The sequence below is a fragment of the Notechis scutatus genome, chromosome Z (assembly GCF_049901735.1).
Source record: "Notechis scutatus isolate UNSWTSFEM ecotype Mainland chromosome Z, rNotScu1.2, whole genome shotgun sequence".
NCBI classification, from domain to species: Eukaryota; Metazoa; Chordata; class Lepidosauria; order Squamata; family Elapidae; genus Notechis; species Notechis scutatus.
Window position 1 is genome coordinate 103,534,874 of NC_142025.1, and position 26,485 is coordinate 103,561,358.

Sequence of the window (26,485 nt, forward strand, 5' to 3'; positions counted from 1 at the left end):
TTGTGACCGTGCTTCACTAAATCGGCTGGTCTGACGCCAACCAGTCCCTGGAGTATGAAGCTGTTGCTTCTGCGGATCGCTCAGCACCGAATTTGGGCCATTTGACCAGACCGACCTTTGCCGCAGCCTAAGGTGTGTTTGGGGAGGGTAATTTGTCGCTTACTCGATGGGCAGGTTTTTTTTTAAATAACTATTATTATATGCCATCAAATCGTTTTTCACCAGCAATCCCACAGATACATTTTCTGAATGACAATCTATACCTACAAGCAATTTCTAACTACATCGTTCTGAGCACAGCCGAAGAATCTGTGACTTTTCCTTCCCCGCCGTGTCTGGGTGTGCTTCCCTTCTCCACTTGGTACCCTCCCCCCCACTCCAGACGCGTTGTTGGAGGACAATACCACACTTCCCCACCAGTGGATGGGAACGGTTAATTATATCTGGAGAGCACCAGGTTGGGGAAGGTTGATGGCGGAGGAGGGCGGGGGCTGCTGGGTTGATGGCAGCAAGAACCCAGGAGAATAAAGGAGTTTTAATCTTTTCCCTGCAATCTGTGTCAACAACTGCAAGGCAACTCTCGCTTTCCCACACCTGCGTTTGTGGGTGCGGTGGGGGGTGGGGGGAATTGAAAATTTTAATAATGAAGAACCCATCTCTGCGGAGATGGATGGATGGATGGATGGATGGATGGATGGATGGATAGATAGATAGATAGATAGATAGATAGATAGATAGATAGATAGATAGATAGATGATAGATAGATAGATAGATAGATTGATAGATGATAGATAGATAGATAGATAGATAGATAGATAGATAGATAGATAGATAGATAGATAGATAGATAGATAGATAGATAGATAGACAGACAGACAGACAGACAGACAGACAGACAGACAGACAGACAGATTGAATCAGGAAAGGTTGAATTCTGAAAGGGGAGATGACACTCCGATTTTGTGCTTAGTGTGGCTTTGTCCTGGGCAAAAGTGTGCGGGGCTGCAGCTTTAGAGCCTTAATGAAAATCTACCTCTAAAAGCGGATTACTTTTCTTCCAGCTTTATGACTCTTTGCATCCTTAGGACATGAACATTGAATGCCTTTCGTTTTCTCCTCCCAGTGAAGATAGAGCGTCTTTCTCTAGTTTCCTACCTCTATAGAGAGCGGAATATCTTGGATGAAAGCTTCACAAACTGTTTCGTCCGAGGGCGGATGAAGTTCACTTCCTACTCGGATCGGTGGAAGGTGTTGTTCCGCCTTTCGGGACTTCGTATTCTGGAATAACGTCTCAGCTAGGTCTTCATGTTTCTGCGGATGCAGAATAAGATTGTTATGGTCCCATTTACTAGTTAGGAGCCTTGGTAAAGTGGAACTTTTGCTTCCCACTTCACGTGGGCGAGAGAACCTGAAATCCTTTCATAAAAAGAAGACCTCTTTCTAAACGCGTAAACGTATATAATCCCAGTCCAGGTTGTTGAATTATTTCCTCTTTTTTTCCCAGTCTTTTTTTGGCTGCTACCCATAATTTTAAATCATTTAGAACTGTATTTTTAAGCATGATGTGAAGAAGACCCTTGGGCTTCCCCAGGACTCTCTTAGGGATCTGAAATTAAAATGATTTGCTAGATATTAAAAAATATTTGCAAACGTTTAAAACAATATCATTTATATACATGACATTGTTTTAAATGTTTGCAAATATTTTCAATATTTAAAAGGAGTTTTGTGAAATATACTTTATATTAACATCCCATGCGTTTAATGTTATTTTACATGATTCAATAAATATTCTGCAAATGCATTGGTTTTAATTTTTAATAGGACAAATATTGATAAATATACAAACAAAAGTGTTTTGGGGTCCTCTGCAGTTTTTGTAAAAGTGGGAAGGAATCCTAAATGCAAAAAGTTTTTAAGAAACACTAATTTAGATAATATATTTTATTTCTCTAGTTGATTTATAGCAATATTTCTCAACCTTGGCACTTGAAGTTGAGGGATTTGAACTCCCAGAATTATCTAGACAGCCATGTTGGCTAGGGAATTCTGGGAGTTGAAGTCTACACATCTTCAAGTTGTCTACACTGATTTAATGTCTCTGAGAACAATACTTTCTAAATTTAGCTTTCTCTTCATGCAACAATTTCTCAACCTGCTCCCAAAGTTCAACACATGTTCTTAGTGTGGGATGTATTTCTTGCACGCTTTCAGTGGGATTTACTATGTTTGGGGATAGTGGAAAACTAAACATGGCACTATGTTACTTGGAAGCCAAATGTCTCTCGTTGCTTGCAGGATGCTCACCAGTATGCAGTGCTTTCTCATCAGTCAAGATAAGCGACATGATCCAGTTCTTTTGCCAGATGGTGTGACTGTAGTTCTAGGCAGGGGTCCAGAAACCCTTGTCACTGATAAGAAATGTTCTCGAACTCAAGGTCTGTAGGTTTTCTCTTTTTTGAAAAGATATCATTGTTAGTACAAAAAAAATTGCCTTCAGGAGCAGTTTTTTTTCTTACAAATGAAGGCAAATATATGTGTCCCAGGATAATGTTGCAGGATCCAATCTGGGTCAATGTCCAGGTCCAGTGGTTTTGTCTTCTGAACCTTCAGACTCATACTGGAACCTCTCTTCAAGGAACTTCTCTCTACTAGAGTGCGTGTTTTGTGTGTATGGTATTTATAGAAGTTTTCTTCTTCCTCAGTTAGTTCACTGACCGTCATAACATTTGTTGTGTCTAAAGTGGTGTACCATGTTTTGAATTCTTCCTGCGCAATATTATAATTAGAAAAGAATTGGTATTCTGTATAAACCATGTCAGGAATGTTGAAATTTAGCTAAGATTCAATTCTCTGTGCTGTTTCAGGACCTTGCATCTTTCCCCTATATTTTATCTTTTAGAAATCCAAAAGCTTTAATATTTTTGTGCCCTATTTTTTCTTATTTTGGCTATCTTTTCAAATGCAATGCAAATTTCATCAGTATTAACTAGTTTATACTTTTTAAATTAAGTTTTTTATTTTATATTTACAACAAGTCCATCTTTTATTTAAACAGTGTGTTGACTGGGTACATATACCTTGTGCTAACAATTATAATTAACATACTTTCTTTGCCAAAATATCAGTAATCACATTTTCTTTATGAACCATTGTCGCTTACATATTTTATCTTTATAACGATCTTAACTTATTTCTCTATATGTTCATCTACTTAATTTTAACTTATTTCTTTATTTTCCAACCATTGATAAAATAGATCTCATACCATATATATAGTATACAATTTCTTCTTTTTCTTTAATTGCCAATGTTAATCTATTTATCTCTGCACATTCTAATATTTTCTCAATCATCTTTCCCTCTACTGGAATTTTTTCGCTTTTCCAATTCTGAGCAAATACAATTCTAGCTGCAGTTAATACATAAATAATTAAATATACTTTTTCTTTGGCATAGCTTTCAGGTACCATCCCTAAAAGGAATATTTCAGGTTTTAAATCTATATGTTGCTTTATCATTTTTTCCAACCACGTGTGTACTTTTGTCCAGTATCTTTTAGCTTCTGCGCATGTCCACCACATATGGTAGTATGATCCAGCTATTTGATGGCACTTCCAGCATTTGGCTGATTTATCTTTTAATATCTTTGCCAATTTTGCCTGTGCAAAGTGCCATCTATAAAAACATCTTATACAAATTTTCTTTATATGCCTTCAATACTGTTAATTTATAGTTTTTTCCCCATAGCTTCTGCCACTTATCTAATTCTATAGCATACCCAAAAAAATCTGCCCACGCTATCATCGTCTCCTTCACTTGGTCTTCTTCTAGTTTGACACCTAATAAATAACAATACAATTACAATAAGGTAAATGATCTTTGTTTTGCTCTTGTTCCCTTCCTTTATTCTCTACATTTCTTTTTCCCTTTGTCTATTTCTCTCCCCTCCCCTCTTCCTCAACATTCTCACCATTCTTTTTTTTTAAATAATGCTATCACTCCAGTTCTTTTGGTATTGTCTTATGCATATTCCTTCTGAATCGCTTTATACATTGTAATTGTAAAACAGTAATTTTGAAAAGTATCTTGTAGAGTCCAACAGTGAACATGGTCACATATTCAATTTTGCAGTTAGTAAGATTGTTGGACAAGCAGGCACAAAAACAGCCAGGGAAGTGATTGAAGTCTGGGAAACAGGCCCCTCAGTAAAAAGGAGCGCTGATTTACCACAAGCCTATTAAGTACTTAGAAGGAGAAGGCTGGGCGACACAAGCAAAGGAAGGCCATTAAAACTGTTAGGAATCTGTACACCAATTAGTTGGGTTGGCAATATATAAACCAACAATGTATGTTTGTAGCTTTAAGACAAAATCACTGTATTGATTTATACTATATTCCGATTGGTTGATTATATTGCAAACTACCATAAGAGGGAGCTAGAGATCATAGCTTGCTCTCTCTGACATTCTGTCTCTGACATTCTGTTGCTATCTAAGATTCTCTGTTGTATTTATGCTGTACTTATACTTTGATATCTTTGTTTACTGTAAATGACAAAGGCAACCGGTAAGAAGACTTTGTAATTGGATATTTTTTTGGACTGTTAAACGTATATGACCTGGACCGTTTATTGGACTGTGCTATTTCTTAAAGTAAACTTTAACTCAATTTAGTATATCTGTGTGTGGCTGGATTCATAACTATTCTCATAAACGTTTTCATGTGCATATCCTTGTTACTCAAGGGTTATTCTGTACATATCATAACATTGCTTATGGGCCCAGAGAGATATTGAGAATCAATGTGAATACACAGTTTCATATTCAGCCAGCTGATTGCGGTTTATTGTTAAACTACCAATGGCACAAGAACAGTCAACCAGTATATCCCAGATAACCCGGTTGGATGGAACAAACTATGTTTCCTGGTCTATGAAGTTCAGCCTACCTCTGCGTAAAGACGGATTGTGGACTGTAGTTAATAGTCCACCGGATATAACAGCTTGGGACCCATTGAATGATGAAGATAAAAAGAAAATAGCTGACTTTAACCAGGATAATGAAAAGGCTCTTAGTATAATTGGACTGACACTGAGTGATCAGCAGTTAGTCCATATTCATGATGAAGAATCTGCTGCTAGGTGTTGGGACATTTTGAAGAGGATTTATGTTCGAGATAGTATGGGTGCACAGATACACCTTACACATAAACTGTTTAGAGCCCGTCTTATAAAAGGTGGTGATATGTTAGCTCATTTGGAGTTTATGAAAAGGACTTTACAAGAGCTACAAGAAAAGGAGCTGATTTTCTCTGAGTTGCATCAAGTTTACATCATTCTTTCTTCTTTGGATGAAACTTATGATGATTATGTGTTTCCACTAGAAGTTTTAAACAGAGATGAACTTACATTGACTGGAAGACTGTTAGAAGAGTCAAGAAGAAGGCAAGATAGAAATCAACTGAGAGAAAGACAACCACAGGAAGAAAGACTATCTTCAACTGCCTATATTGTTAGGAAATGTTTTTTTTGAAAATTTTATTGATTTTTAAAAACAAACATAAACAAACAAAACATAGAACATAAAAACATAAAACATCTTTTTTGAAAGCAGCCTGATCCCGGGTTACATCTCTTCGTACAGACACAAATTCAAGTTCATGCTCATTTTTATATACCATTCCATATCTTATTACCATTCTACATTTTCTATATAGCTTCTCTCCTCTTTTAACTTTCTTAATTTTATTTTATTTATTTCATCTCAATTCAAATCATTGTACTTATATTCTTTGTCTGTCCTGTTTCAGCTATCTATTATCTTTTCTCATTAAACAAAATTTCTCCTGTAATCATTGATTGGAGTATGACGCCTTTATATCTTTCCCCTAAAATTATAACACTTAATATAATACATAACTTCCGTTCGGATTCTGCTTGGTACATTCTAAAACTACACACTGCATTTTAAAAAAGAAAAAATTATAAATATATAATATAATTAAAACGACAATCCATACCAACTCAATTCTATCATTAATATTAATATTCATTTAAATCTTAAACATTTTACACATTACTTTTCAAATAAATATCATACTTCTATGGGAACACTTATAAATTTTCCATAGTTACTTCCCCCCACTTCACTTATATTTTATAAAACATTGATTAGTTAAAATGTTCCCATTCCTTCCTTATTCAATTCTCTCCTTTATTTCATTTCATTTATTTTGTTCACAAAAGTTTCACTGAATTACACTGACTATTTTAACCCACTTTTTAATCACATGTTGTTTCCAATTTTCTAACATTATTTCTAATACAAATATAACAATACAATCTTATGTACCTTTACAGAATCCCTTTTTCAGTTAAATTTTCACCCGTTATCTCTGAATAAGTCCTGTTTCTTTACATCTTGCTCCAAACCTTTGTAACTTCTCTTCCCTTCCTTCTTCCCTTTCTTCTTCTCTCTCCCCTTTTTACCCCCTTGTCTCCCCACCTCCATTTCCCTCTTCTGTGTTCCCCTTTTCTGTTGCTTTCCAACATTATATCCACTTTTTACATTATTTTTCCCTTTTTTGGCTGTTTTTTTAAGTCTTAAATTCTCCATTCTCTTTCCCCCCTTTCCCCTTTCTTCCCCAGATAGAGTTACTTGTTCATTAAAGATGGCTTCTTCTTTGTCCCACTTTTCTAGTTGTGCAATCTTTTCTTCTTGTTTCTCATAGGTGCAGATCACCATTTCTAAGAATTGAAAAACGGAGCCAAAGGAGCCCTTCCCTTCTTGTGCATCTTCTTTATATTTTTTAAATTCCATTTTCAGTTCATCCAGAAGTGATGCCATTGTAGAATTTTTTAAACAACCACCCAATTGTTTTTAGTCATTCAAATATAATTTCCAGAAATCCCAATGTCACCAAGCAATCCAAATACACACAAGCTGTTTCATTTAACACTTTCTTCTTTTTTCACTTTCTCTTCCTGGGGTTACTATTTAGTTGCAAAGTTCCAGTTAGAATGTATCTTTGAGAAGTCTTATTAAGATTTAACTTTAGATTCTTTTGAATTCCAGGCAGACTCCTCCTTCCAAATCCTGCCCTTATTCTTTTCCTCTCCCTCCCCACTTATAGCAAAAAAAAAATTTTTTTTTAGTGTTCAGAAATCTTTATTGTCCCCTTGGCATTTAATTATATTTCCAGTTTAGTTACCTATTGGTGCTAAAGCGGATTTTTCCAATTTCTCATTCAGTTTTCTTTTCTGTCAACATAGGGAAGGAGAGTGAAAAAAAAAAACTTTCCCTTTTCACTTTCATTCGCTGCTTCTGACTCTTCTTTGGGAGTGATGTATCTTTTATAAAATTTAAATTCCAGGATACCTTAGTTGTTGCTTTTTATCCCGGTCAGCCAAAACTTTCACTTCTTAACTTCCTCCTGCACTTTCTTTTCCAGTTGAGTGCTTCTTTGAGGCGGCCATTTCTGACCGCCGCTCTTACCACCTTCGGGAAAGGGAATTTGGCCAGCTGAAGAGGAGAGATGCTTCTCTCCTCGACCCTGCTGGCTCTCCCCCATCTTCACCACCTCTACGGGGTGGCTTAGCCCCGAAGCCAACTGACTCGGGGCACTCCAGCGGTGAGCCCAGGCAGAAACCACGCACAATCGCAGATTCCTGCCTGCCGCCGAAGACCTGCAAACCGGAAGTCCCAGGAAATGTTTTTCTTGTGGAGCTAAAGGTAATATAGTAATAATATACTGTAAAAAAGGAAAGAAACAGAATGCTATTAATATACAGAGAGCTTATAAAGATGTTAGTTTAGCCATATCAAGTACAACTACAACTGTAAACCATGATATATGGGTAGTTGACAATGGAGCATCGCAGTGTATAACTAAAAGTAAAGAGAGGTTGTTAACATTACAAAGAGTAAACAGCATGTATCATTAGCTACTGGATGGAAATTGAGAGCATCTGGAGAAGGTACTGCATATTGTTCATGTATTAATGAACGTTTACCAATTTTATATGAACCTAGACTGATATTTAACTTGCTATCTGTAAGAGCAATGGTAAAAGCAGGATTTGTTGTAACCTTTCAGGGAGATAAATGTTTAACTGAAAAACAGGGTAAAATCATTACTGCAAGATTGGATAATGGTTTGTTTATTATACATGATAATCCATTAATTAATGCTAGCTCAGTTTATGAGAATAAAAAGCCTCATGATGAATGTATTCATCTGCTCCATAGAGGTATGGGACATATAAATTTCAAAATGCTAAAGAAAACTGTTGAGTTATCTAATGGTATAAAATTAAAACCTTGTACAAAGTATTTAAATTGCAATGTTTGCAATCAAGAAAAAAGCAAGGTAACTCCTGCAAATAGGGTAAATGGATTCAAAACCAGTGAACCATTAGAGGTTGTTTTTGTTGAGATTATTGGACCTAAGAAACCTAATTTAGGTGGAGCCTGTTACATATTAAGTATAATTGATCATTTTTCCAGATATGGTTTCTATTATTTAATGAAAACGAAAATAGAAACATACCAGCATTTTGTAAACTGGCTAAAATTTGGTGAAAGGAAAAAAAAACAGAAAATTATTAGCTTAGTAACAGATAATGGTACTGAATTTATCAATAGAAAATTTGAAGCCATGTTACAGAAAGCCTGGCATTGAACATAAGCGTTCTGCTCCTTATAGACCACAACGTAACTCATATATTGACTGTAGAGGACAAACATTACAGGCTATGGCTAGGACTATGATTTCAGATTCTGGTTTATCAGAGAAACTTTGGGGTGAAGCAATAATGTGTGCTAACCATGTTTTGACTAATGTAGTGAATTCAACAACTGGTGAATTACCATTTACTCGTTGAAATGGAAAAAAGCCAGATCTCAGTTATTTACATACATTTGGAACCCCAGCATGGGTTCATATTTCCACGCAAATAAGGCGAAAGAAACAACATAGAGCGAGACAATTATATTTTGTAGGTTATGAAGCTAATCATAGATCATTTAGATTTTGGGAGCCAGGTACTACTAATGTATATTGCAGTGCAAGTGCTAAATTTCTGGAGCATGTTGGCTGGAGAAAGCTTGAACAGGAATATAATAAGGTACAGGATAGTGTTGTTGTTGAGACTTCATTGTTTACAGATAATCCTAATAATAATATTGATGATAAGATAGTGGAGGAATCCTCAATGGAGGAATCCTCAATAGAAGAACGCTCTATGACTGTAGAAAACGAGGATTTGATAGGAAAGGTAAAGGAAGAGGACATACCAACAACATGTACTGAGTTGCCTAGGAGGTCAACTAGGGAGAGACGTCCACCTGACAGATTTCAAGCAAGCATTGTATGTCAGGGTAAGACAGAACCTTCTAATTTCAATGAAATAAAACTGTATCCTACAAAGGATCAGGTAGCTTGGCAGGAAGCTATGAATAGGGAGTTAAAATCGTTAAAGGATTTAGAGGTGTATGAGGATGTAAAGTTACCACCAGGTGAGTGTGCAATAGGTTGCAAATGGGTGTATAAGATAAAGACTGGTGTGGATGGGACTATTACCCATAAAGCAGGATTAGTTGCTCAAGGATTTGCTCAGTCAGATAAGGACTATGATGAAGTGTTTGCACCTAGTCTGAGAGCAAATACATTGAGAGCAGCATTAGTTTGGGCAGCTAAGAATAAATGTAAAATAAACCATGTAGATGTTGAAACTGCATATCTACATGCACCTTTACAACATATCATCTATATGAAAAAGCCATTGGGTTTAAAGGATGATGGAAAAACTGATTATTGGAAATTAAAGAAAAGTCTTTATGGTCTAAAGCAATCCGGTTATGAATGGAATAAATGTGTTGTAAAGGAATTAGTTTCAATAGGTTTTGAAGCTGGTATAGCTGATCCTTGTTTGTTCCAAAGAGAAAAAGATGGTTTAATTTCTCTATTACTGTTATTTATGGATGACATAGCAATTATAACTAAAACTGAACAAGAAGCAAATGATATTGTTTATAGATTACAGAAAAAGATCAGGATTAGAAATTTAGGGGAAATTAAGCATTATTTGGGTCCTGATATAGTGAAAACGAATAAAGGTTTTAAAATTTCACAAGCCAAGAAGATTAGCCAATTATTAAAATGCTATAACATGGAGCATTGTAAATTTGCTAAGACACCAATGAGTAAGGAATTTACACATAGTGATATCGAAAGTCCTATGTTTGATAAGGAAATATATCAATCCTTAATCAGTAGTCTATCATATCTGGGTAATTGGTCTAGACCAGATATATCTTACAGTATAAACCAATTGGCTAGGTATAGCGCTGAACCTAATGAAAGGCATTGGCAAGCAGCTAAGCGAATAATTAGATTTTTAAAACACACAATCCATTATTCATTATATTTAGAACCAAGTAATGAATTAGTGTTAACTGCATATGCTGATGCAAGTTTTGCTACTGATATAATGACTCGTAAGTCAACATCAGGTATAGTGGTAATGTTGGGTAATGCTTTAATAGGATGGAAGTCTATTAGGCAACAACATATTAGTTTATCCACTATGGAAGCAGAATTCTTATGTTTATCATTAATGTGTACAGAGTTGATATATTATAAACAATTGTTGAAGGATATTGGAATTACTGTACGTGATCCATTTATTGTTTATGAAGACAATCAATCTGCAATTAGTATGGCTACTAATTTAGCTGTTAAAACAAAGTCTAAACATACTGATTTGAGATATTTGAACGTTAGACAGTGTGCTCAAAATAAATTAATTTAGTTAGAATACTGCATGACTGAACATAATATTGCAGATCATTACATGAAAGCTCAAGGTGCAATTAAGCATAAAGAGTGTTGTGAGAAATATGGTTTAAAGATGTAATGTATTATATATTGACCAACCCAAAGGGGAGAATGTTAGGAATCTGTACACCAATTAGTTGGGTTGGCAATATATAAACCAACAATGTATGTTTGTAGCTTTAAGACTAAATCACTGTATTGATTTATACTATATTCCGATTGGTTGATTATATTGCAAACTACCATAAAAGGGAGCTAGAGATCACAGCTTGCTCTCTCTGACATTCTGTCTCTCTGACATTCTGTTGCTATCTAAGATTCTCTGTTGTATTTATGCTGTACTTATACTTTGATATCTTTGTTTACTGTAAATGACAAAGGCAACCGGTAAGAAGACTTCGTAATTGGATATTTTTTGGACGGTTAAACATATATGACCTGGACCGTTTATTGGACTGTGCTATTTCTTAAAGTAAACTTTAACTCAATTTAGTATATCTGTGTGTGGCTGGATAATTATTAATAACTATTCCCATAAATGTTTCCATGTGCATATCCTTGTTACTCAAGGGTTATTCTGTAAATATCATAACAAACACATCCCAATCTAAAAGGCCACATGCAACACACACTATAAATACCACACACAGAACAGTACACACTCTGTTGAAAAGAAGTTCCCTGAAGATAGACTCTAGCATGAGTCCAAAAGCTCGGAAACCACTGGCCTGATGACTGATGCAGAAATCGGTCCTGCAACTTTATCAAGGAACATGTATATTCATTTTCATTCATAAAAGTATCTTGGCCCAGCTTTGAAGCAGAGTATAAGATTAGTTGGAACATTTTTAGGAAAGTTGAACTGAATAGTTTTAGAATCAAAAAGAGTTGACCTTGAAATATTCTTCACACCCTGAAAATTAATCATCTTCTCTTTTTCTGTTCTCATAGTGGAGTTGCTGGCAAATTATGCCTACCGATCAGTTCGAGTCACCCAGGTGAGTTGGGGAAAACTTTGGGGTATCCTGTTTGATTCCAAAGGGAAGTTTCTTGTACAGGAGCAGAAGCAGTTTCAAAATTAACCAGCCCCTGGGTATAAGAGCCAACTGATCATGCATGGCATTCTCATATTATTATGTGTTGGCAGCGAGGTATAAATCCCACATCTGTGGAAGAGATACACCTGCATTGTGGAGACAGCACAACACTCCAAGAAGGAGAGACTCTGTGCCTGGTAAACGGACTATATCCTTATTGCATCCGCTTTGAGCAAGATGATAACTCCACAAAGAAGAACCCACTGGAGTTCTTCTGCAGCAAGCAGATTCAGCAGAAGGCAGAAGAAGACAGCATGGGCCACACAGGCAAACGTCTCAAAGTTTCCTGTCCTTCTGAAGAAGAGGATGACGACGACGCATTTATAACTGAGAAACTGAGGCAGTTGCAAGAGACAGCAGCACAGGCACACTCTTCTCAGAAGCCTCTTTCAAAACTGGCCCCCCAGCCCTGTGATTCTTGGGAGGACCAAGGCAAGTTGCTGGTCTTCACCAAAAAAGGATTAGTATCAAGTACTAAAGTAAGTCTCCTTGCCTGTTACTCTGAAATGTAGCCTCAAGAATACTGCTTATTCGAATGTTGCTAAAAAAAAAAAAGACTATTTCTGCATTCTGTCCTGTTCTTTGAAGTATAAAGTGAAGGTTTGTGTAATTGGTCCAGAGCTATACAAATCGAGTAGAAATCTATCTCGAACAACAATTTCTTGTGTTTTTGTTTTTTGTTTACAAATGCAGAGGAATAATGCACAGATTAAGGAGTATTTATCAGTAGACAAAGTATTTATCAATAGACAAGAATATTTGTAGCTCAAGGTTGAACTTTGGGATTCTTGCTAGCATTGTTATCTAATTGGGTAATGAAATGTGTAGCAGAAAACAACTAAGCTCAGCAAGAACCAAGGACCCCACAAAATATTTAGTTGCAAGTTCCATTGAGTAAATCAAAATCGGTATCACTTTTGGGAAAGCGCCTTTTATCCAGTGTGTTTCAGTTAAATACATACATACATACATACATACATACATACATACATACATACATTCCTGTTGGAGGCGCTCCAATTTCAATTATTACTACCCTGTTTCCCTGAAAATACGACCTACCCTGAAAGTAAGTCCTAGCTTAATTTTTACATCTGCACCCAATATAAGCCCCCTATCTGAAAAATAAGCCCTAATTAAGAGCCCGCCCATTCCAGAGTGCATGGGTAAAAATGAAGCTAGGGTGGGGGTGGGGGTGGTGGAACTGTCCTACTATTTACCTTTGGACAGTTGTAGCCGGGCCTCGCACACCTCGACATGGGCCTTGCTGGCCCATTTCTTCTGCAGCCAGCAAGGCTTTCCTAACAGAGTCCCAGATCAATCTGGAGCTCTTGTTATCGGCTGTAGAGGCCTTCAGAAAAGCCTTGCTGGCCACACAAGAAAAAGTTCCTGAAGGCCTCTGACAGCAAAAAGGAGGCCAGGGGCGATGCATGCAAGTGAAGTTAGTCAGTGGATGACATCCCCCGAAAATAAGAGCTGATGCCTTTTTGGGTGGCAAAAAATATATATAAGATAGGGTCTTATTGTTGGGGAAACTCAGTATACTGTCATAGGTCCAAGCAATCCAGGGAATGGGTGTATTAGGGTGATTCTTGTTGTTAAAAGTATATCTTGCAATGATCTGGTAATCACTAGGACTGTCAAGCAATGTCCTGATTTTGTAAAGTCTGGACATTTCACTTTTTGTTTGCAAAAATGCCTAAGAAATCTAGCAAACTAATGGATTGATTTTCTTGTTTAAATTCATACATGAAAGTTGACTGGGAACTTTGGGCCAGTCTCTCTCTCTCTCTCTCTCCCTCTCCCTCTCCCCTCCCCTCCCTCTCCCCTCCCTCCGTCCCTCCCTCTCTCTCCTCCCCCCCAACAAATAAGAGTAAAAATGGAAGAGAAGAACACACTATACTATATAGCTGCCATGGGTTCTTGAATGAAAGATGGGATAAATTGTAATAAAGAAATGTATGAATAAAAAGTAAGGCAAAGTAGTGTTGATTATGGGTGGTTGGTGAGTGTGGATGTGAGGTTATTGTGGTACTTTTTCACCCAGGTGGCAGGGTTTGATCTGGATGGAACCCTTATCACAACACAATCTGGAAAAGTGTTTCCTATAAGTCCTGATGACTGGAGGTAAGCACAGAGCGAAGGGATGTAGAAGGAAGAGCAGATTTGTAGACAGCCAGTTAGTTGGCAAGTTCTTTCTTAGATGAAGAAAGTGAGTGCTAGATTTGAAAATCTATTTTTTTTAAATCTGTGGAATTTTTTCTCAACCTAATGTTGCAAAACTATTATGTAGATGAGGCCTGAGAAAGAAGGGCAGCAGGCTGCCATATCTTTAGCTCCTTGGAGCAAGGGGAAAGGGTGTAAATCACTGTTCTCCAAACTGATTCCCTTCAGATTTTTTGCACTACAAAATGAAATTACAGTCCTTTACTTTGGGAAGGCTATTTGTATCAGGAAATCCTGATTCTTCATCTGTGTTATTAATTGAGCTCTCATTATTAAAACCAAAATTTAATTTGCTCTTGTTTTATATTTTAATACTTTAGTTTAATTGTCTTGGTAATTGATCACTTTATCAGAGAATATAATTATTAATGGACAGCCATTTAAATATCATCAGGCCATTGAAGTCACTAGTGTTCTGCCAGGAAAAATTGGTATGAAATCCTCAGGCAGCTTTCTTTTTTTAAATACATTTTTTTTATTTAAAATACGTACATTCAATTCATCTTTCATTCAAAGGTGTGTCATCTGGTTACATTGTGCCATAACAATTAAATTTTACAACCATATTCATTATTTTAATATTAATTCTCTATTACCACATTCTTATCATATTAGTATACAAATTATTTCTATTACTATAACATTTCTTTACATATTCAATTCTATTAACATATTTTCTTTATTTCAATGCTCTAATAATTATTTCTAGCTTTCATATTTTTTTCTCTAGCCATTGATAATTCCCATATCTGATAATATTCAGTTTGTTCCTTCTCTTTAGTTGCAAGTGTTAATCTGTTCATTCTAGTATTTTCTTTATTACATCCCCTTCTGTCAGAATCTTTTCATTTTTCCAATTTTGTGCAAATACAATTCTAGCTGCAGTTACTACATGGATAATTAAATTTATCTTATCTTTACTGTAAGTTTCTGGTATGATCCCCAACAAAAATATTTCAGGTTTTAAATATTATGGTTGTATCATCTTTTCCAACCACGTATGTATTTTTGTCCAATATCTTTTTGCTTCTACGCATAGCTACCACATATTATATATGTTCCTGGTGTCTGGTGACATTTCCAGCATTTTGCTGATTTATCTTTAAACATCCTTGCCAACCTTGCCGGTGCAAAATGCCATCTATAAAACATCTTATACAGGTTTTCTTTGTATGCAGTTGATATTGTTAATTTATAATTTCTCTCCCACAACTTTTGCCATTTATCTAATTCTGCAGGGTAACAAAAACATTTTTGCCCATGCAATCATTGTCTCTTTCACTTGTTGTTCTTCCATTTTAATACCCAGTAAGTAACTATAAAACCTTTTATCAATTATTCTTCTGTTCCTGTTAATATTTTATCCAGTTCTGTCAATTCTTTATAGAACCCATCTTGTTTCAGATCTTTTTCATATCTCGACTGCATTTGTACATATGAATACCAAACTATATAAATTAATTCATTTAATTCTTGTTTAGTTTTGAGCTCACCCTTTTCATTCAAGGTATCTTTATATCTAACAATATTTCCCATATTAATAACATTTGGATGAATAAGTGTTTCCATTGTTGAAAGCCAAGCTGGTACCTTCAAATAGTGCTGTTTTCTATTTTTTCCCCATGTTAACAATAAATCATTTCTTATATAATGTCTTTGAAAGTAACCGTGTATCTTATTTTTCCCATGCCATAAAAAAGCATGCCAACCCAATTGTAAATCATGTCCCTCCAATGTCAATTGTCTTGTATTTTTCAGCACAATCCATTCCTTCATCCATATTAACACTGCAGCCTGGTAGTACAACTCCCAATTAGGTAATCCAAACACTCCTCTAGTTCTTGTATCTTGTAACATTTTATAGTTAATTCTAGCCTTTTCCCCTTGCAAAATAAATTTTAGTATTATTTTATCAAGATCTTCAAAATATTTTTTCTCCAATTTTATTGGGATTGTTTGGAACAAAAATAATAACTTTGGCAGTATATTCATTTTAATTATTGCTATTCTTCCTATTAGTGATAATTGCAATTTTTTTCCTATTTTTCCAGATTTATCTTTATTTGCTGTATCAATTTAAAATAATTCTCTTTAATCGTTACACATCTTGCTGTCAAGTGGATCCCTAAATACTTGATTTTCTTAGTAATCTGAATATCTAAGCTCATCATTAATTCTTTTTTCTGCTTTTCTGTAATATTTTTCACTAAAAAATTTAGTTTTTTCCCTGTTTATTTTTAATCCTGCCACTTCACCATACTCTTCTATTTTCCCCATTAGTTTGGGTCCTGTTTCTAAATCATCTGCAAATACCTGCAAGTCCTCAGCCAGTTTTGATGCTATTGGAAGACTTCAGCCAACCTCATTCTCTAGCCCTGACCTAACATATCAGGATTTTCACTGATGTAAATGGAGGAAGAAGGGAATTACATCACCCAGAGTTCCTTCAAGTCAGATAGAATATTAAAAAAAAATTGAAAAGAAGAATGGGGATTAGTCATGCTTCCATGAGGAAAGATCAAATACCGTAAGAAATACTTAGCACTTTTGCAGAGTAAAGGACTGAAAGTGAATTAGGAGTGCCATTTCTGCATTAAGGATTACATATTTTTAGCAATGATAATAGCATGAGTGTTTAGACAGCAGCCTTAACTCTTTCTCTGATTTGCAGGATCCTGTACCCTGAAGTACCTCACAAGCTGAAGCAACTTCAGAGTGAAGGATACAAGGTATGGTCCTTCCTGTCTCAAATCCATTTTCTGTATTACCCCCTTCTCATTGTAAGTAATCTTTCGTCTTCTCATCTCATCGGCAGCTTGTGATCTTTACCAATCAACTGGGCATTGGCCGTGGGCGTCTTAGGCCTGAAATTTTCAAAGCTAAAGTAGAAGCTGTGATTGAGCGATTGGGTGTCCCATTGCAGGTGAGTTGCTAGGAGAGACAGTATCTCGTCCAGGTTGCTCAGCAAACATTGCAGGTTGAATAGGGGGCCTTTGAATGTCTATGGCAAAGTCCACTTAATCTCATGGGGGGGAAATCCTTTTCCATTTGTATGGCTGCTTATCTCATCATGACAACTTTGAAGAGCTAACAGTGTTAAATAACCTTTTTATTACATATTAAGACACATGGAATAAAGAAAGTGTGGAAAAGAAAATATGGTTTCATTAAAGATTTGGATTCAGAAGAGAAACATGGGAGACCATTAAGACTTTAAGAGAATATGTAAAAATTTCTCAAGTGTTTCTAGGTTGTAGCACCTAAATTGTAGCAATTGTCTCATTTGCTGTGCTTTTTAGATGGGTTGAATTTGTTACTCCCATCGTTTATAATATTTGACATGGAAGTGTAAATTGGGAACTATATTCTATTTCAGAAAAAAAAGATAATAAGTAACCATTATTTTTTTAGCTAATTTGGCATATTTTAGTTTGCATGTTATTCATACTGCTATCAGGTGCTTTTCTTCCATTTAAATCTTTAATAGTATAGTTTTTATTTTGTTATTAAGTTGTCTTGTGGATCCATTAGGATTTAAAGGAAAACTATACCACAAATATTTTCAAGTAGAAAGTAGGTTTTTATGTAGAATTGCTTTTGGCAAGTTGTGGAAGGTTTCTTATCTCTCCAAGCTATGTTCCTCTACAGCCTTTATTTTGGTTGCATCAAATGGAAGGAAGGAAGGAAGGAAGGGAGGGAGGGAGGGAGGGAGGGAGGGAGGGAGGGAGGGAGGGAGGGAGGGAGGAAGGAAGGAAGGAAGGAAGGAAGGAAGGAAGGAAGGAAGGAAGGAAGGAAGGAAGGAAGGAAATAGGAAGAATAGCTATTGATCCTTAGTTAACATGAATGGCTGGTTTGTTCCTTTTCTTCAAAAGTTGTATCTGCTGCTTGTGCACTTGTAGTCTCTTACAGTTACTACAGGTACATTGTCATTTTGAGGTGATAAAAGATGAATCGGGTATCCCAAATGGATAATTTTTTAGAAATGTTTCAACTCCTCATTCACCTATGTCACCTATGAGGAATTGAGTGGAATTCATTAGTTAGGAGTATATTATAATGATTAATTAATTAATTATATTATTATAATTAATGAATAATTATAATAATATTCAACCCAAGTCATGGACTGGGACCTAAATAATAATTGCTGAAAGTAAGAATCAGCTTCTGAGGGAAGAATGGGATCCAGGCCCAACTGGAATATTTATTTACATTACCTCACTTTCTCTGCAGGTCTTTGTGGCAACCAATTCAGGAATGTACCGCAAACCTGTCCTTGGCATGTGGGATTATCTCTGCAAAAAGGTACTAAAAGAGGGTGTGCATATGAAGAGGGCTGGGAAGGAGCAAAAACATAGTCTGCTATTCCATATCTGGATTTTCCCTTTCTTTCTCTCTCTCCTCTTTCTTCAAGGCAAATGGTGGCTTAGAAGTGTCTTTGCAAGAAAGTGTCTATGTAGGAGGTGAGTCAAGCACAAAGGAAGCAATAGCAAGTGCACCATAGACTTACATATCACCCTATAGTGCTTTAGAGCACTCTGTGGATGATTGTTAGCATTTTGCCGCCAATAATTTGGCTCATCATTTTACTGACCTCAGAAGGATGGAAGGTTGAGTCAACCTTGTGCCTGTCAGGATCAAACTTCTGGCTGTGGACAGAGTTAGCTGGTAGTACTACAGATGAACCATGTGCCACCAGGATGAATTCCGCCATCAGAAAAGTCATTTGGTATGACAATAGAAGAGTAGATTTGACTCACTCCCAGAATCTACTTTTGCTGCCTTGGCCAATGATATTTTCTAAGCTTTCAAAGTCAAGGCCCAGTTTTTAAACTTTAATGATATCCTAGTGATCACTTTCCCATCTCAAGGCAATGGATGTGTTCGTATCTTTCTTCTGTTGCATAGATGCTGCTGGACGTCCAGCAAACTGGGCCCCTGGGCAGAAGAAGAAAGATTTTTCTTGCAGTGACCGTCTGGTAAGAGAGAAAACATGCTCCTTCTTACATTTTACAGTATTTCTTGTCTCGGGATTAATCATTTTGAACTTCCTGGATGAAAATATAATCAATTTGAGAGCATTCATATCCCTTGCTGTTTCTCTTATCTTTAATCCAGTTTTCAGGATGATTGATAGATCTCTTTAGTTTTTAGTTGTCTGTGATATGATAGTTTGATACAATCACTATGTGTGCAGAATTCTGTGTGACAGTGTGTTTGCCTTGCTGCTTTCAGTCAGATCCAGAGTTTATGAATTTATTTTTTCCCCCTGAGGTAAAATAAACCCAATATTTAAAAAAATATTTCAAAAATTGGTAGCCTGCTTTTTCTAAGTGTGCTAGGCCGTTTTTAATATTTTTCTTGTTAAATTGAGGGAAATTTTTTTATCTGTCTCACTTTATTTCCCCCTCTTTAAATATCTAATATATCCTACAAATAAATAGAAAAATTGATCCAGAATTATATATATGATCACTTCTTTGTTTGAATGTAAGAATTGTTAAAGTTCAAAATTATTATTCTAAATTATAGAAGTCATAGTTAACCTAAACAGGGCTGTAACATTAATTAAGTTTCTTGGGGCAGACAAAGTTGATTAGAGGTCTAGGAAGGGTTTGGCAGTCTAAGCAGTGAAAAATAGGAATTTGCAGGGGTTTATTGCTGAGAAAAAAAATGCAGAAAAGCTGCAGGGATATGCATTTCTCCACAGTCAAAAGCTAGCATTGCATCAGCATAGAATATTCCAGCTATGAGTTGGTAGTCTTCACATCTGCATAATTCCTTCCAATTTACTCACTTTCATATATGAACAGGAATCCTATGACTTTGGGGGTGCTCAGATTTGTGATTCTGCAATATTCAGCAAGACCACAGACCCACAGGTTCTCCCAGCACTGCTTTAAGAGCTACATCAATTATTTTCTCTATCAAAAATTATGAACTTCTGAAATAAAAAAATAGCTTTTGGTTTTACATCATGTAAGAAATTTGGCAACCAAACTGAACCTTTTTCTTTTAAACTAAAACATATGAAGAACGGCTGCAGGATTTGGATTTGTCTAGTCTAAAGAAAAGAAGAATTAGGATGATATGATAGCAGTATTCCAGTATTTGAGAGGCTGCGACAGAGAAGAGAGAGTCAAATTATTCTCCAAAGGACCAGAGGGCAGGACAAGAAACAATGGTTGGAAATTAATCAAACAGAAAAGCAATCTGGAATTAAGGAGAAATTTCCTAACAATGAAGACACTTAACCAGAGGAACAACTTGCCTTCAGAAATCATGGGTGCTCATCACTGGAGGTTTTTAAGAAGAGAGTGGATAGTCACTTATCTGAAATCGTATAGGTTCTCCTGCTTGAGCAGGGGGGTGGGCTAGAAGACCTCCAAGGTCCCTTCCAGTCTAGTCTAGTCTATTTTTCATTCTATTCCATTCCATGCTACTATCTCTTAGTTTGTAAACAAGAAAGAAAATGTATCAATAGTAAAATAACTGAAGGTAAAAGGTTATATGCATACTTATCAGCTTTGGTCCCAGATTCAGATTTTCAGCATGCTTAGAAACAATTGATGCAAAATGAATAGAATCAGAAGTAAACTGAATAGATTTGAGCACTCATATCTTCAGGATACCAGAAAACATTTTGATCTGCTTCCTCCACATTGAAAGCTACCTTATTTATTTACAGTTTGCTTTGAATGCTGGGCTTCCCTTCCATACGCCTGAAGAATATTTCCTGGGTTGGAAACAGGCATTGTTTGCACTCCCCAACTTTGATCCGGTGAGAAACTTCTCTGTCTCTTAAAAAAACAGCTTCTCTTCCAGCATTTATTTATTTGTTTGTATCAATCTTTTTAATATTATTTATTGTTTCATCATAAAAGTAAAATAATTTGGGGTGCTATTCCTTCACCTGGTGACTATTGCGAAAATTGTACTTGTACAGGTTAAAATAATGAGTTAACGAGTCTTTATTATAAATTAGCCATTATTTTAAACTACATTCTTTTATTCTTTTATGTTCACATTACATTAATACTCTGCTTCTTGAAAAATGTGTGGTTTTTCAAGTTAATGATACTGGGCCCAGTAAGATCTAACAAGCTGCAAAACTAGGACAACAGGTAAAAAAAAATTAGGCTCACTTAAGATTTGCAGAGCACATCCAGGATTCAAGTTTGTATTCTAGTATTAAAATACTGCTTTTCTCTTTAACTCCTAATCTAGCGGGCAGTGGACCCTAAAGCTCAACTGTATGATCCACCCAGTGCTTCCTTGATCTCATCCTCCTCAGAGTTAGTTGTAGCTGTTGGCTTCCCTGCTGGTGAGTGATGATCTTTGCAACCTCAGCATTCACACAGTGTGATCTTCAAATACTAAGGTTAATTGGGAGAACAGTAGTATGCGATACATGAAGTCTTCAAGGTCAGAGCTTCTCTGAACTTCTGGTCTGGTCATCTGCCAGATTTCCCTATGGCTTGAGTGGTGAGCCCGAACTAGTTTCACTCACAACCATTCAATGAGCCCTGGTGGCGCAGTGGTTAAAATGCAGTACTGCAGGCTAATTCTGCTAAATGCCAATTGCTGTTCGGCAGTTTGATTCGTACCCGGCTCAAGATTGACTCAGCGTTCCATCCTTCTGAGGTCAGTAAAATGAGGACCCAGATTGTTTGAGAGCAATATGCTGACTCTGTATACCGCTTAGAGAGGGCTGTAAAGCACAGTGAAGCTGTATATAAGTCTTAAGTGTTATTGCTATTTGTGTATGTCTAGCAAGTGGTTGACTAGTAGACAGTGCAGTATGAAGTCTGGAATTTAGTTAATCCAATAAACTATGGTTCATTTAATCATGCATTAATGTGTTGTGTAATGAAACTTCTTCAAGTTTTCTTCTTTCGTTAGCCCCAAAAATGAGATAATCTGTATCTCAGAAGAGCTTTGTGTTGTAGAAGAGGAATATTCTGAAACCACATTTCCTTTTCAGTCTTGGTGTCTAGAAATGAAGATTATGCAGTGATCCTGTTTCAAAAGAGAAACAGTGATTGGAACAGATGTGAGATGATTGGCAAGTTCCAGGAAAATTCATATTTAGTTTAATAAGTTCTGAGATGAGTCTTATATTCAGTCTGAATCCTGTTTTCCAGTGTCAATCTGGAATGTTACACAGCCCTACCAGATAAGAAGATATTTGTAGCTCAAGGTTGAAGTGAGGGGTCCTTGGTGTTCTCTGAGCTAGGTTGTTTTCTTGCAGACATTACCTGAGCTAGGTAACATCATCAGTGCTAATAGAGAATGGGCTTTGCTCTCGTTTTTATCCTGTTAGTATTAGTGGGAATGGTCTTGGTGATTGTTTGGTTGGAATGTTTACTGTTAGCCTGTTTGGCAGTTCCTTGATTGGGATAGTCTTTGCTTCTTGATTGTTGGCCAAATGTTAATCTTGGTATTAACTATTGCTCATATGGGTGTTGATTGCTGGGGAGGAGGTGTTTTGGTCTTTCCCATTTTGGCTTGTTGATTGTCTCTTTTTCATGATATATTGATGTTGTTGATGTCTATTAATGGCCAATTTGTCAGACTGCCAGGCTTCTTGGCATTCTCTAGTTTTTGGATTTGGCTTGGTCAAGTGTGGTCAGTTTCCCAGCTGAAACTGTAGTTAAGTCTGTCCAAGTGTTGTTGAAATTAAGGAATTTTATCATTTTGACTACTAGTTGCGAATGTGTCAAGGAACATGGATGCCATCTTAAAAAATGTATGCACAATTAAGGCATGTATTGATGATGTTCCTTGTGTTCTGTTGACTTTTAGAAATCTCTGCTCTACCCCATTGTTCATACTCCCTCCACCTTTCTTTTCCACTCCAGCTGGCAAATCAACTTTTTTGAAGAAACATTTAGTCTCAGTTGGATATGCATATGTCAACCAGGTAAGTAATGAAGATTAAAACTTTTCTCACCGTACTTTATTGCTTCCTTTTTTCCTTTATATCCTTCGTTTTTCCCCTTCAGGACACCCTTGGTTCATGGAAGAAATGTGTGGCATTGTGTGAAACATCATTGCAAGCAGGAAAAAGTGTAGTAGTAGATAATACCAACCCTGAACTGGAATCGAGACGCAGGTAAGGTTCCTCCCTTAAGTTTAGTAGAATCATGTGTAAGCTGCAAGCCCAAAGATGGGAAATAATCAGACAAGTTGAGAAATTAAAATGCTGCTCCCTTACCTAGGTATATTGAATGTGCTAAGAAGGCCAAGGTTCCCTGCCGCTGCTTTCTTTTTACTGCCTCATTGGAACAAGCCAAGCATAACAACAGAGTAAGTACTTTGGATCAATCAGCAATTTTAAGATGGATGGACTCCCAGTGGACCAGCTGAGCTTAGAGGTTAAGGCACCAAGCTAGTAAACAGCACCCTGTAAGTTCTAGCCCTCCTTTAGGTATGAAAGACAGTTGGGTGGTTTTGGGCCAGTTACTCTGTCTGAATTCAACTTGCCACACAGACTTGTTGTTAAAGGGAACATAGGAAAAGGAAGGAGTATTAGGCATGTTCATCATCTTTCATACTGATTTTATAATAATTCATCTTGAAGTGTTAAAATAATAAAGGGCATTTTAAAGTTGCTGAGATTAAGAAACACTGCCTTATACCATGCTATACCTTCTTCACTTGGGAAAGCTAATTTCTCTGAATTTAGTCTCCATCTCTACTCCCCTTTTGAGGACTTGCAGACTTTCCTACTTTTCTCTTATAATCCAACCAGGAATCTAAATTCTGGAACCATTGGCACAGGGCAGTAGCAAGATATGTATAAATTGTGGCATTTCAGAAATAGACGAGATGTAAGTACAGATTAGAAATATGCTACTGTTCAGATTTGAAGAAGGTACTTCAAGTGACACTGACAGATAGAGTGGTGTACCCAGCGCATCTTTTCCACATTGAATCTGAATAGTTTTACATGCCTAGATTTTTTTTTGCTATAAATCACATTTTTGTTTAAAGATGAATGTAGCATTGGTAGCTTGCAGCTTCTTCTAGTACAAGTATTCTGTCTTTGAAGGTGAAAGATCTGATTCTGGAGTCTTATAAAGACCCGACAAAACCCTTCCTAAAAATTCTTCATCCCACAAGCCAAATCAATACCTGGGTTCTGTGATATTCTACTGTCCTTCTCTATATGTACAAGTAGTCCTTGATTTATAATATTCCAATAAAGGAAATGTTTGTAGCTCAGGGTTGACATGAGAGGGGCCCTTGGTGCTCTCTGACCTTGCTTGTTTTCTTGCAGTAATTTCATTACCCAAATTAGGTAACATTAGGTTAGCACTAACTAGGCTACTCGGTAACTTTAAAATTAGCACTGATGATGTTACCTAGTTTGGATAATGAAACATCTGCAAGAAAACAAGCAAGCCCAGAGTACCAAGGACCCCTCATTTATAATATTTGTTCAGTGACCAAAGTTACAAAGGTGATGAACAAATAAGTGATTACAACTGCTTCTCTGAATTCTAGGCATCCCTGTGGTCGGTCATGATTGTGGGTACTTGGCAACATACAGCCATGTGATCAGAATTTGGATGTGTGACAACTTGTTCATATTTATGAGTGTTGCAGTATCCTGGGGTCATGTGTTCACGTTTTGCAACCTCCTGTCAAACAAAGTCAATGGGGAAGCCAGGTTCCCTAAACGCAGTTACTAACTTAACTGTGGTATTCAGTTAATAACTGTATAACTGCAAGAAAGGCTGTAAAATGGAGCAAAATTCATTTAATCATGTTCTCACTTAGCAACAGAAAACTTGGGCTCAGTTGTGGTCGTAAGTCAAGGATTCCCTGTACTGTATTTCTTCTAAAAGTTAAGTATTATCCAATTTATTTTCCCCATTGCTATGTCCTGCTGACTAGAACACTCTTTCCTTTTTTAGTTCCGAGAGATGACAGAGAAAGAACATGTGCCAGTCAACAACATTGTATTGAATACTTATAAGTAAGTTTCTGAAAATCTTAAGAGTGGGAACAGGAAAGGAAAATTATTTCTTCCTGGGCATCTATTCTTCCCAGAGTAGTTACTTTTGTTGGAAATTTAGAAGTATTAGCTAACACTTATTTTCAAAAGCTGAATTCAAAAAGCTAATTTGCAGTTTTCAAAGTGCTAAGTTATAAACAGACTTACCCTGCCAAATATAATCAAGGAGTAAAATTCCTCCTTTTCTTTACTTCTCTATAAATAAATAAATCTCACATTATCTGTAAGCTTCAAATTAGTGAAACTGGAAAATGTAGGGCAACAATTATTCAACTAAACTAATTCTATACAGAATGCCAGAATCTATGATCCCCATGATAATGAAATTTGGGAAAGCTGGAATCCCTTCAGTGCTATGCCTTCCAATTAGGGGAAATGATGCAAACCTATATTACAGGGATGTCAAACTGGTGGCCTCTGGGCCGGATATATCATGTGCAGGCCACATCCAGGTCTGTGAATGGGAAAAAACATCACGTGATGGCAATGTGACACCACGAGTTTGACACCCGTGCTATATTACATCTGGAAAGAATGACCCAATAGGTCATGGGGTTGTCACTATCAACTTTTTACTTTCCTCAGGCAGTTTTCTTAGGCACTTTCGCACTTTCCATCCTTACAAAAATCCAACAGACTGGTTAAATAAAACTCTGCAAATGTTCCCAACTCTGGGGACTACTTAATGATTATTTTTTCTTTTTGACAGGAGTAAGTACGTGGAACCATCCCTCGAGGAGGGTTTCTCTGAAATTCTCAAGATTAATTTTGTGCCTCAGTTTACAGACTCCAAATTGGAATCACTTTACCGGCAGTTTTCAGAAGGATGAACCAGCAGCATAATATTGGACACGTTTGTTTTGTTGTCCTGCCTTTGCCAGAGAAGGCACACTTATGGAGTGCCTAAGTTCTCTCAACTGGTCAAACATTGTAATTGGGCTGAAACTCTAAAATGGGGCAGAGACATTCCTATAATGACTTTTTTTCCCGAGAAGATATCTGAAATAAAGTTTTGAAAGTCAAATTGCTTTTGTCTTTTCTTGTAAATCTCTCCACTCAACAACATGGGCTAATTTATAGATTGGGGAAAAAAGAAAGAGAATGATAATACCAGCAACAGAATTGGTTCCTCATTGTATGTAATCCTTTTATGAATCAATCTGTTGTGTCGCAGAAAAAAGTTTGCAGAATTTAACAGTCTTAAATCTGTTTGAGGAAAGCACTGTATTTAGAGCAATAAGCAATGCTGTAATCGATTTCCATTACAGCACAGTATAGACACGTAGGAAACAGTTACTG

At 36.5% G+C, this 26,485-nt stretch overlaps 1 protein-coding gene across 5 annotated transcripts; it reads left to right on the forward strand.

The window, feature by feature from the left end:
* Window positions 1–10: 10 nt before the first annotated feature.
* PNKP (polynucleotide kinase 3'-phosphatase) lies at window positions 11–26,210 on the forward strand. Of its 5 annotated transcripts, none has more exons than XM_087948142.1 (18): window positions 15–132; window positions 1,063–1,249; window positions 2,300–2,439; window positions 11,792–11,838; window positions 11,988–12,416; window positions 13,985–14,064; window positions 16,835–16,892; window positions 16,979–17,086; window positions 18,397–18,468; window positions 18,578–18,626; window positions 19,072–19,142; window positions 20,852–20,944; window positions 21,391–21,487; window positions 23,025–23,086; window positions 23,169–23,278; window positions 23,385–23,472; window positions 25,086–25,147; window positions 25,896–26,210. In XM_087948142.1, exons 3-18 carry the CDS (start codon window positions 2,301–2,303, stop codon window positions 26,014–26,016), a joined length of 1,686 nt encoding a protein of 561 aa, XP_087804268.1. In that variant the 5' UTR covers window positions 15–132; window positions 1,063–1,249; window position 2,300; the 3' UTR covers window positions 26,017–26,210. The 5 variants fall into 5 exon arrangements, with proteins under 5 accessions (XP_026525372.1, XP_087804268.1, XP_026525369.1 ...); XM_026669584.2 differs by having other exon boundaries at window positions 16–132; window positions 1,063–1,474; XM_026669587.2 differs by lacking the exon at window positions 1,063–1,249 and having other exon boundaries at window positions 11–132.
* The last annotated feature ends 275 nt before the right edge of the window (window positions 26,211–26,485 follow it).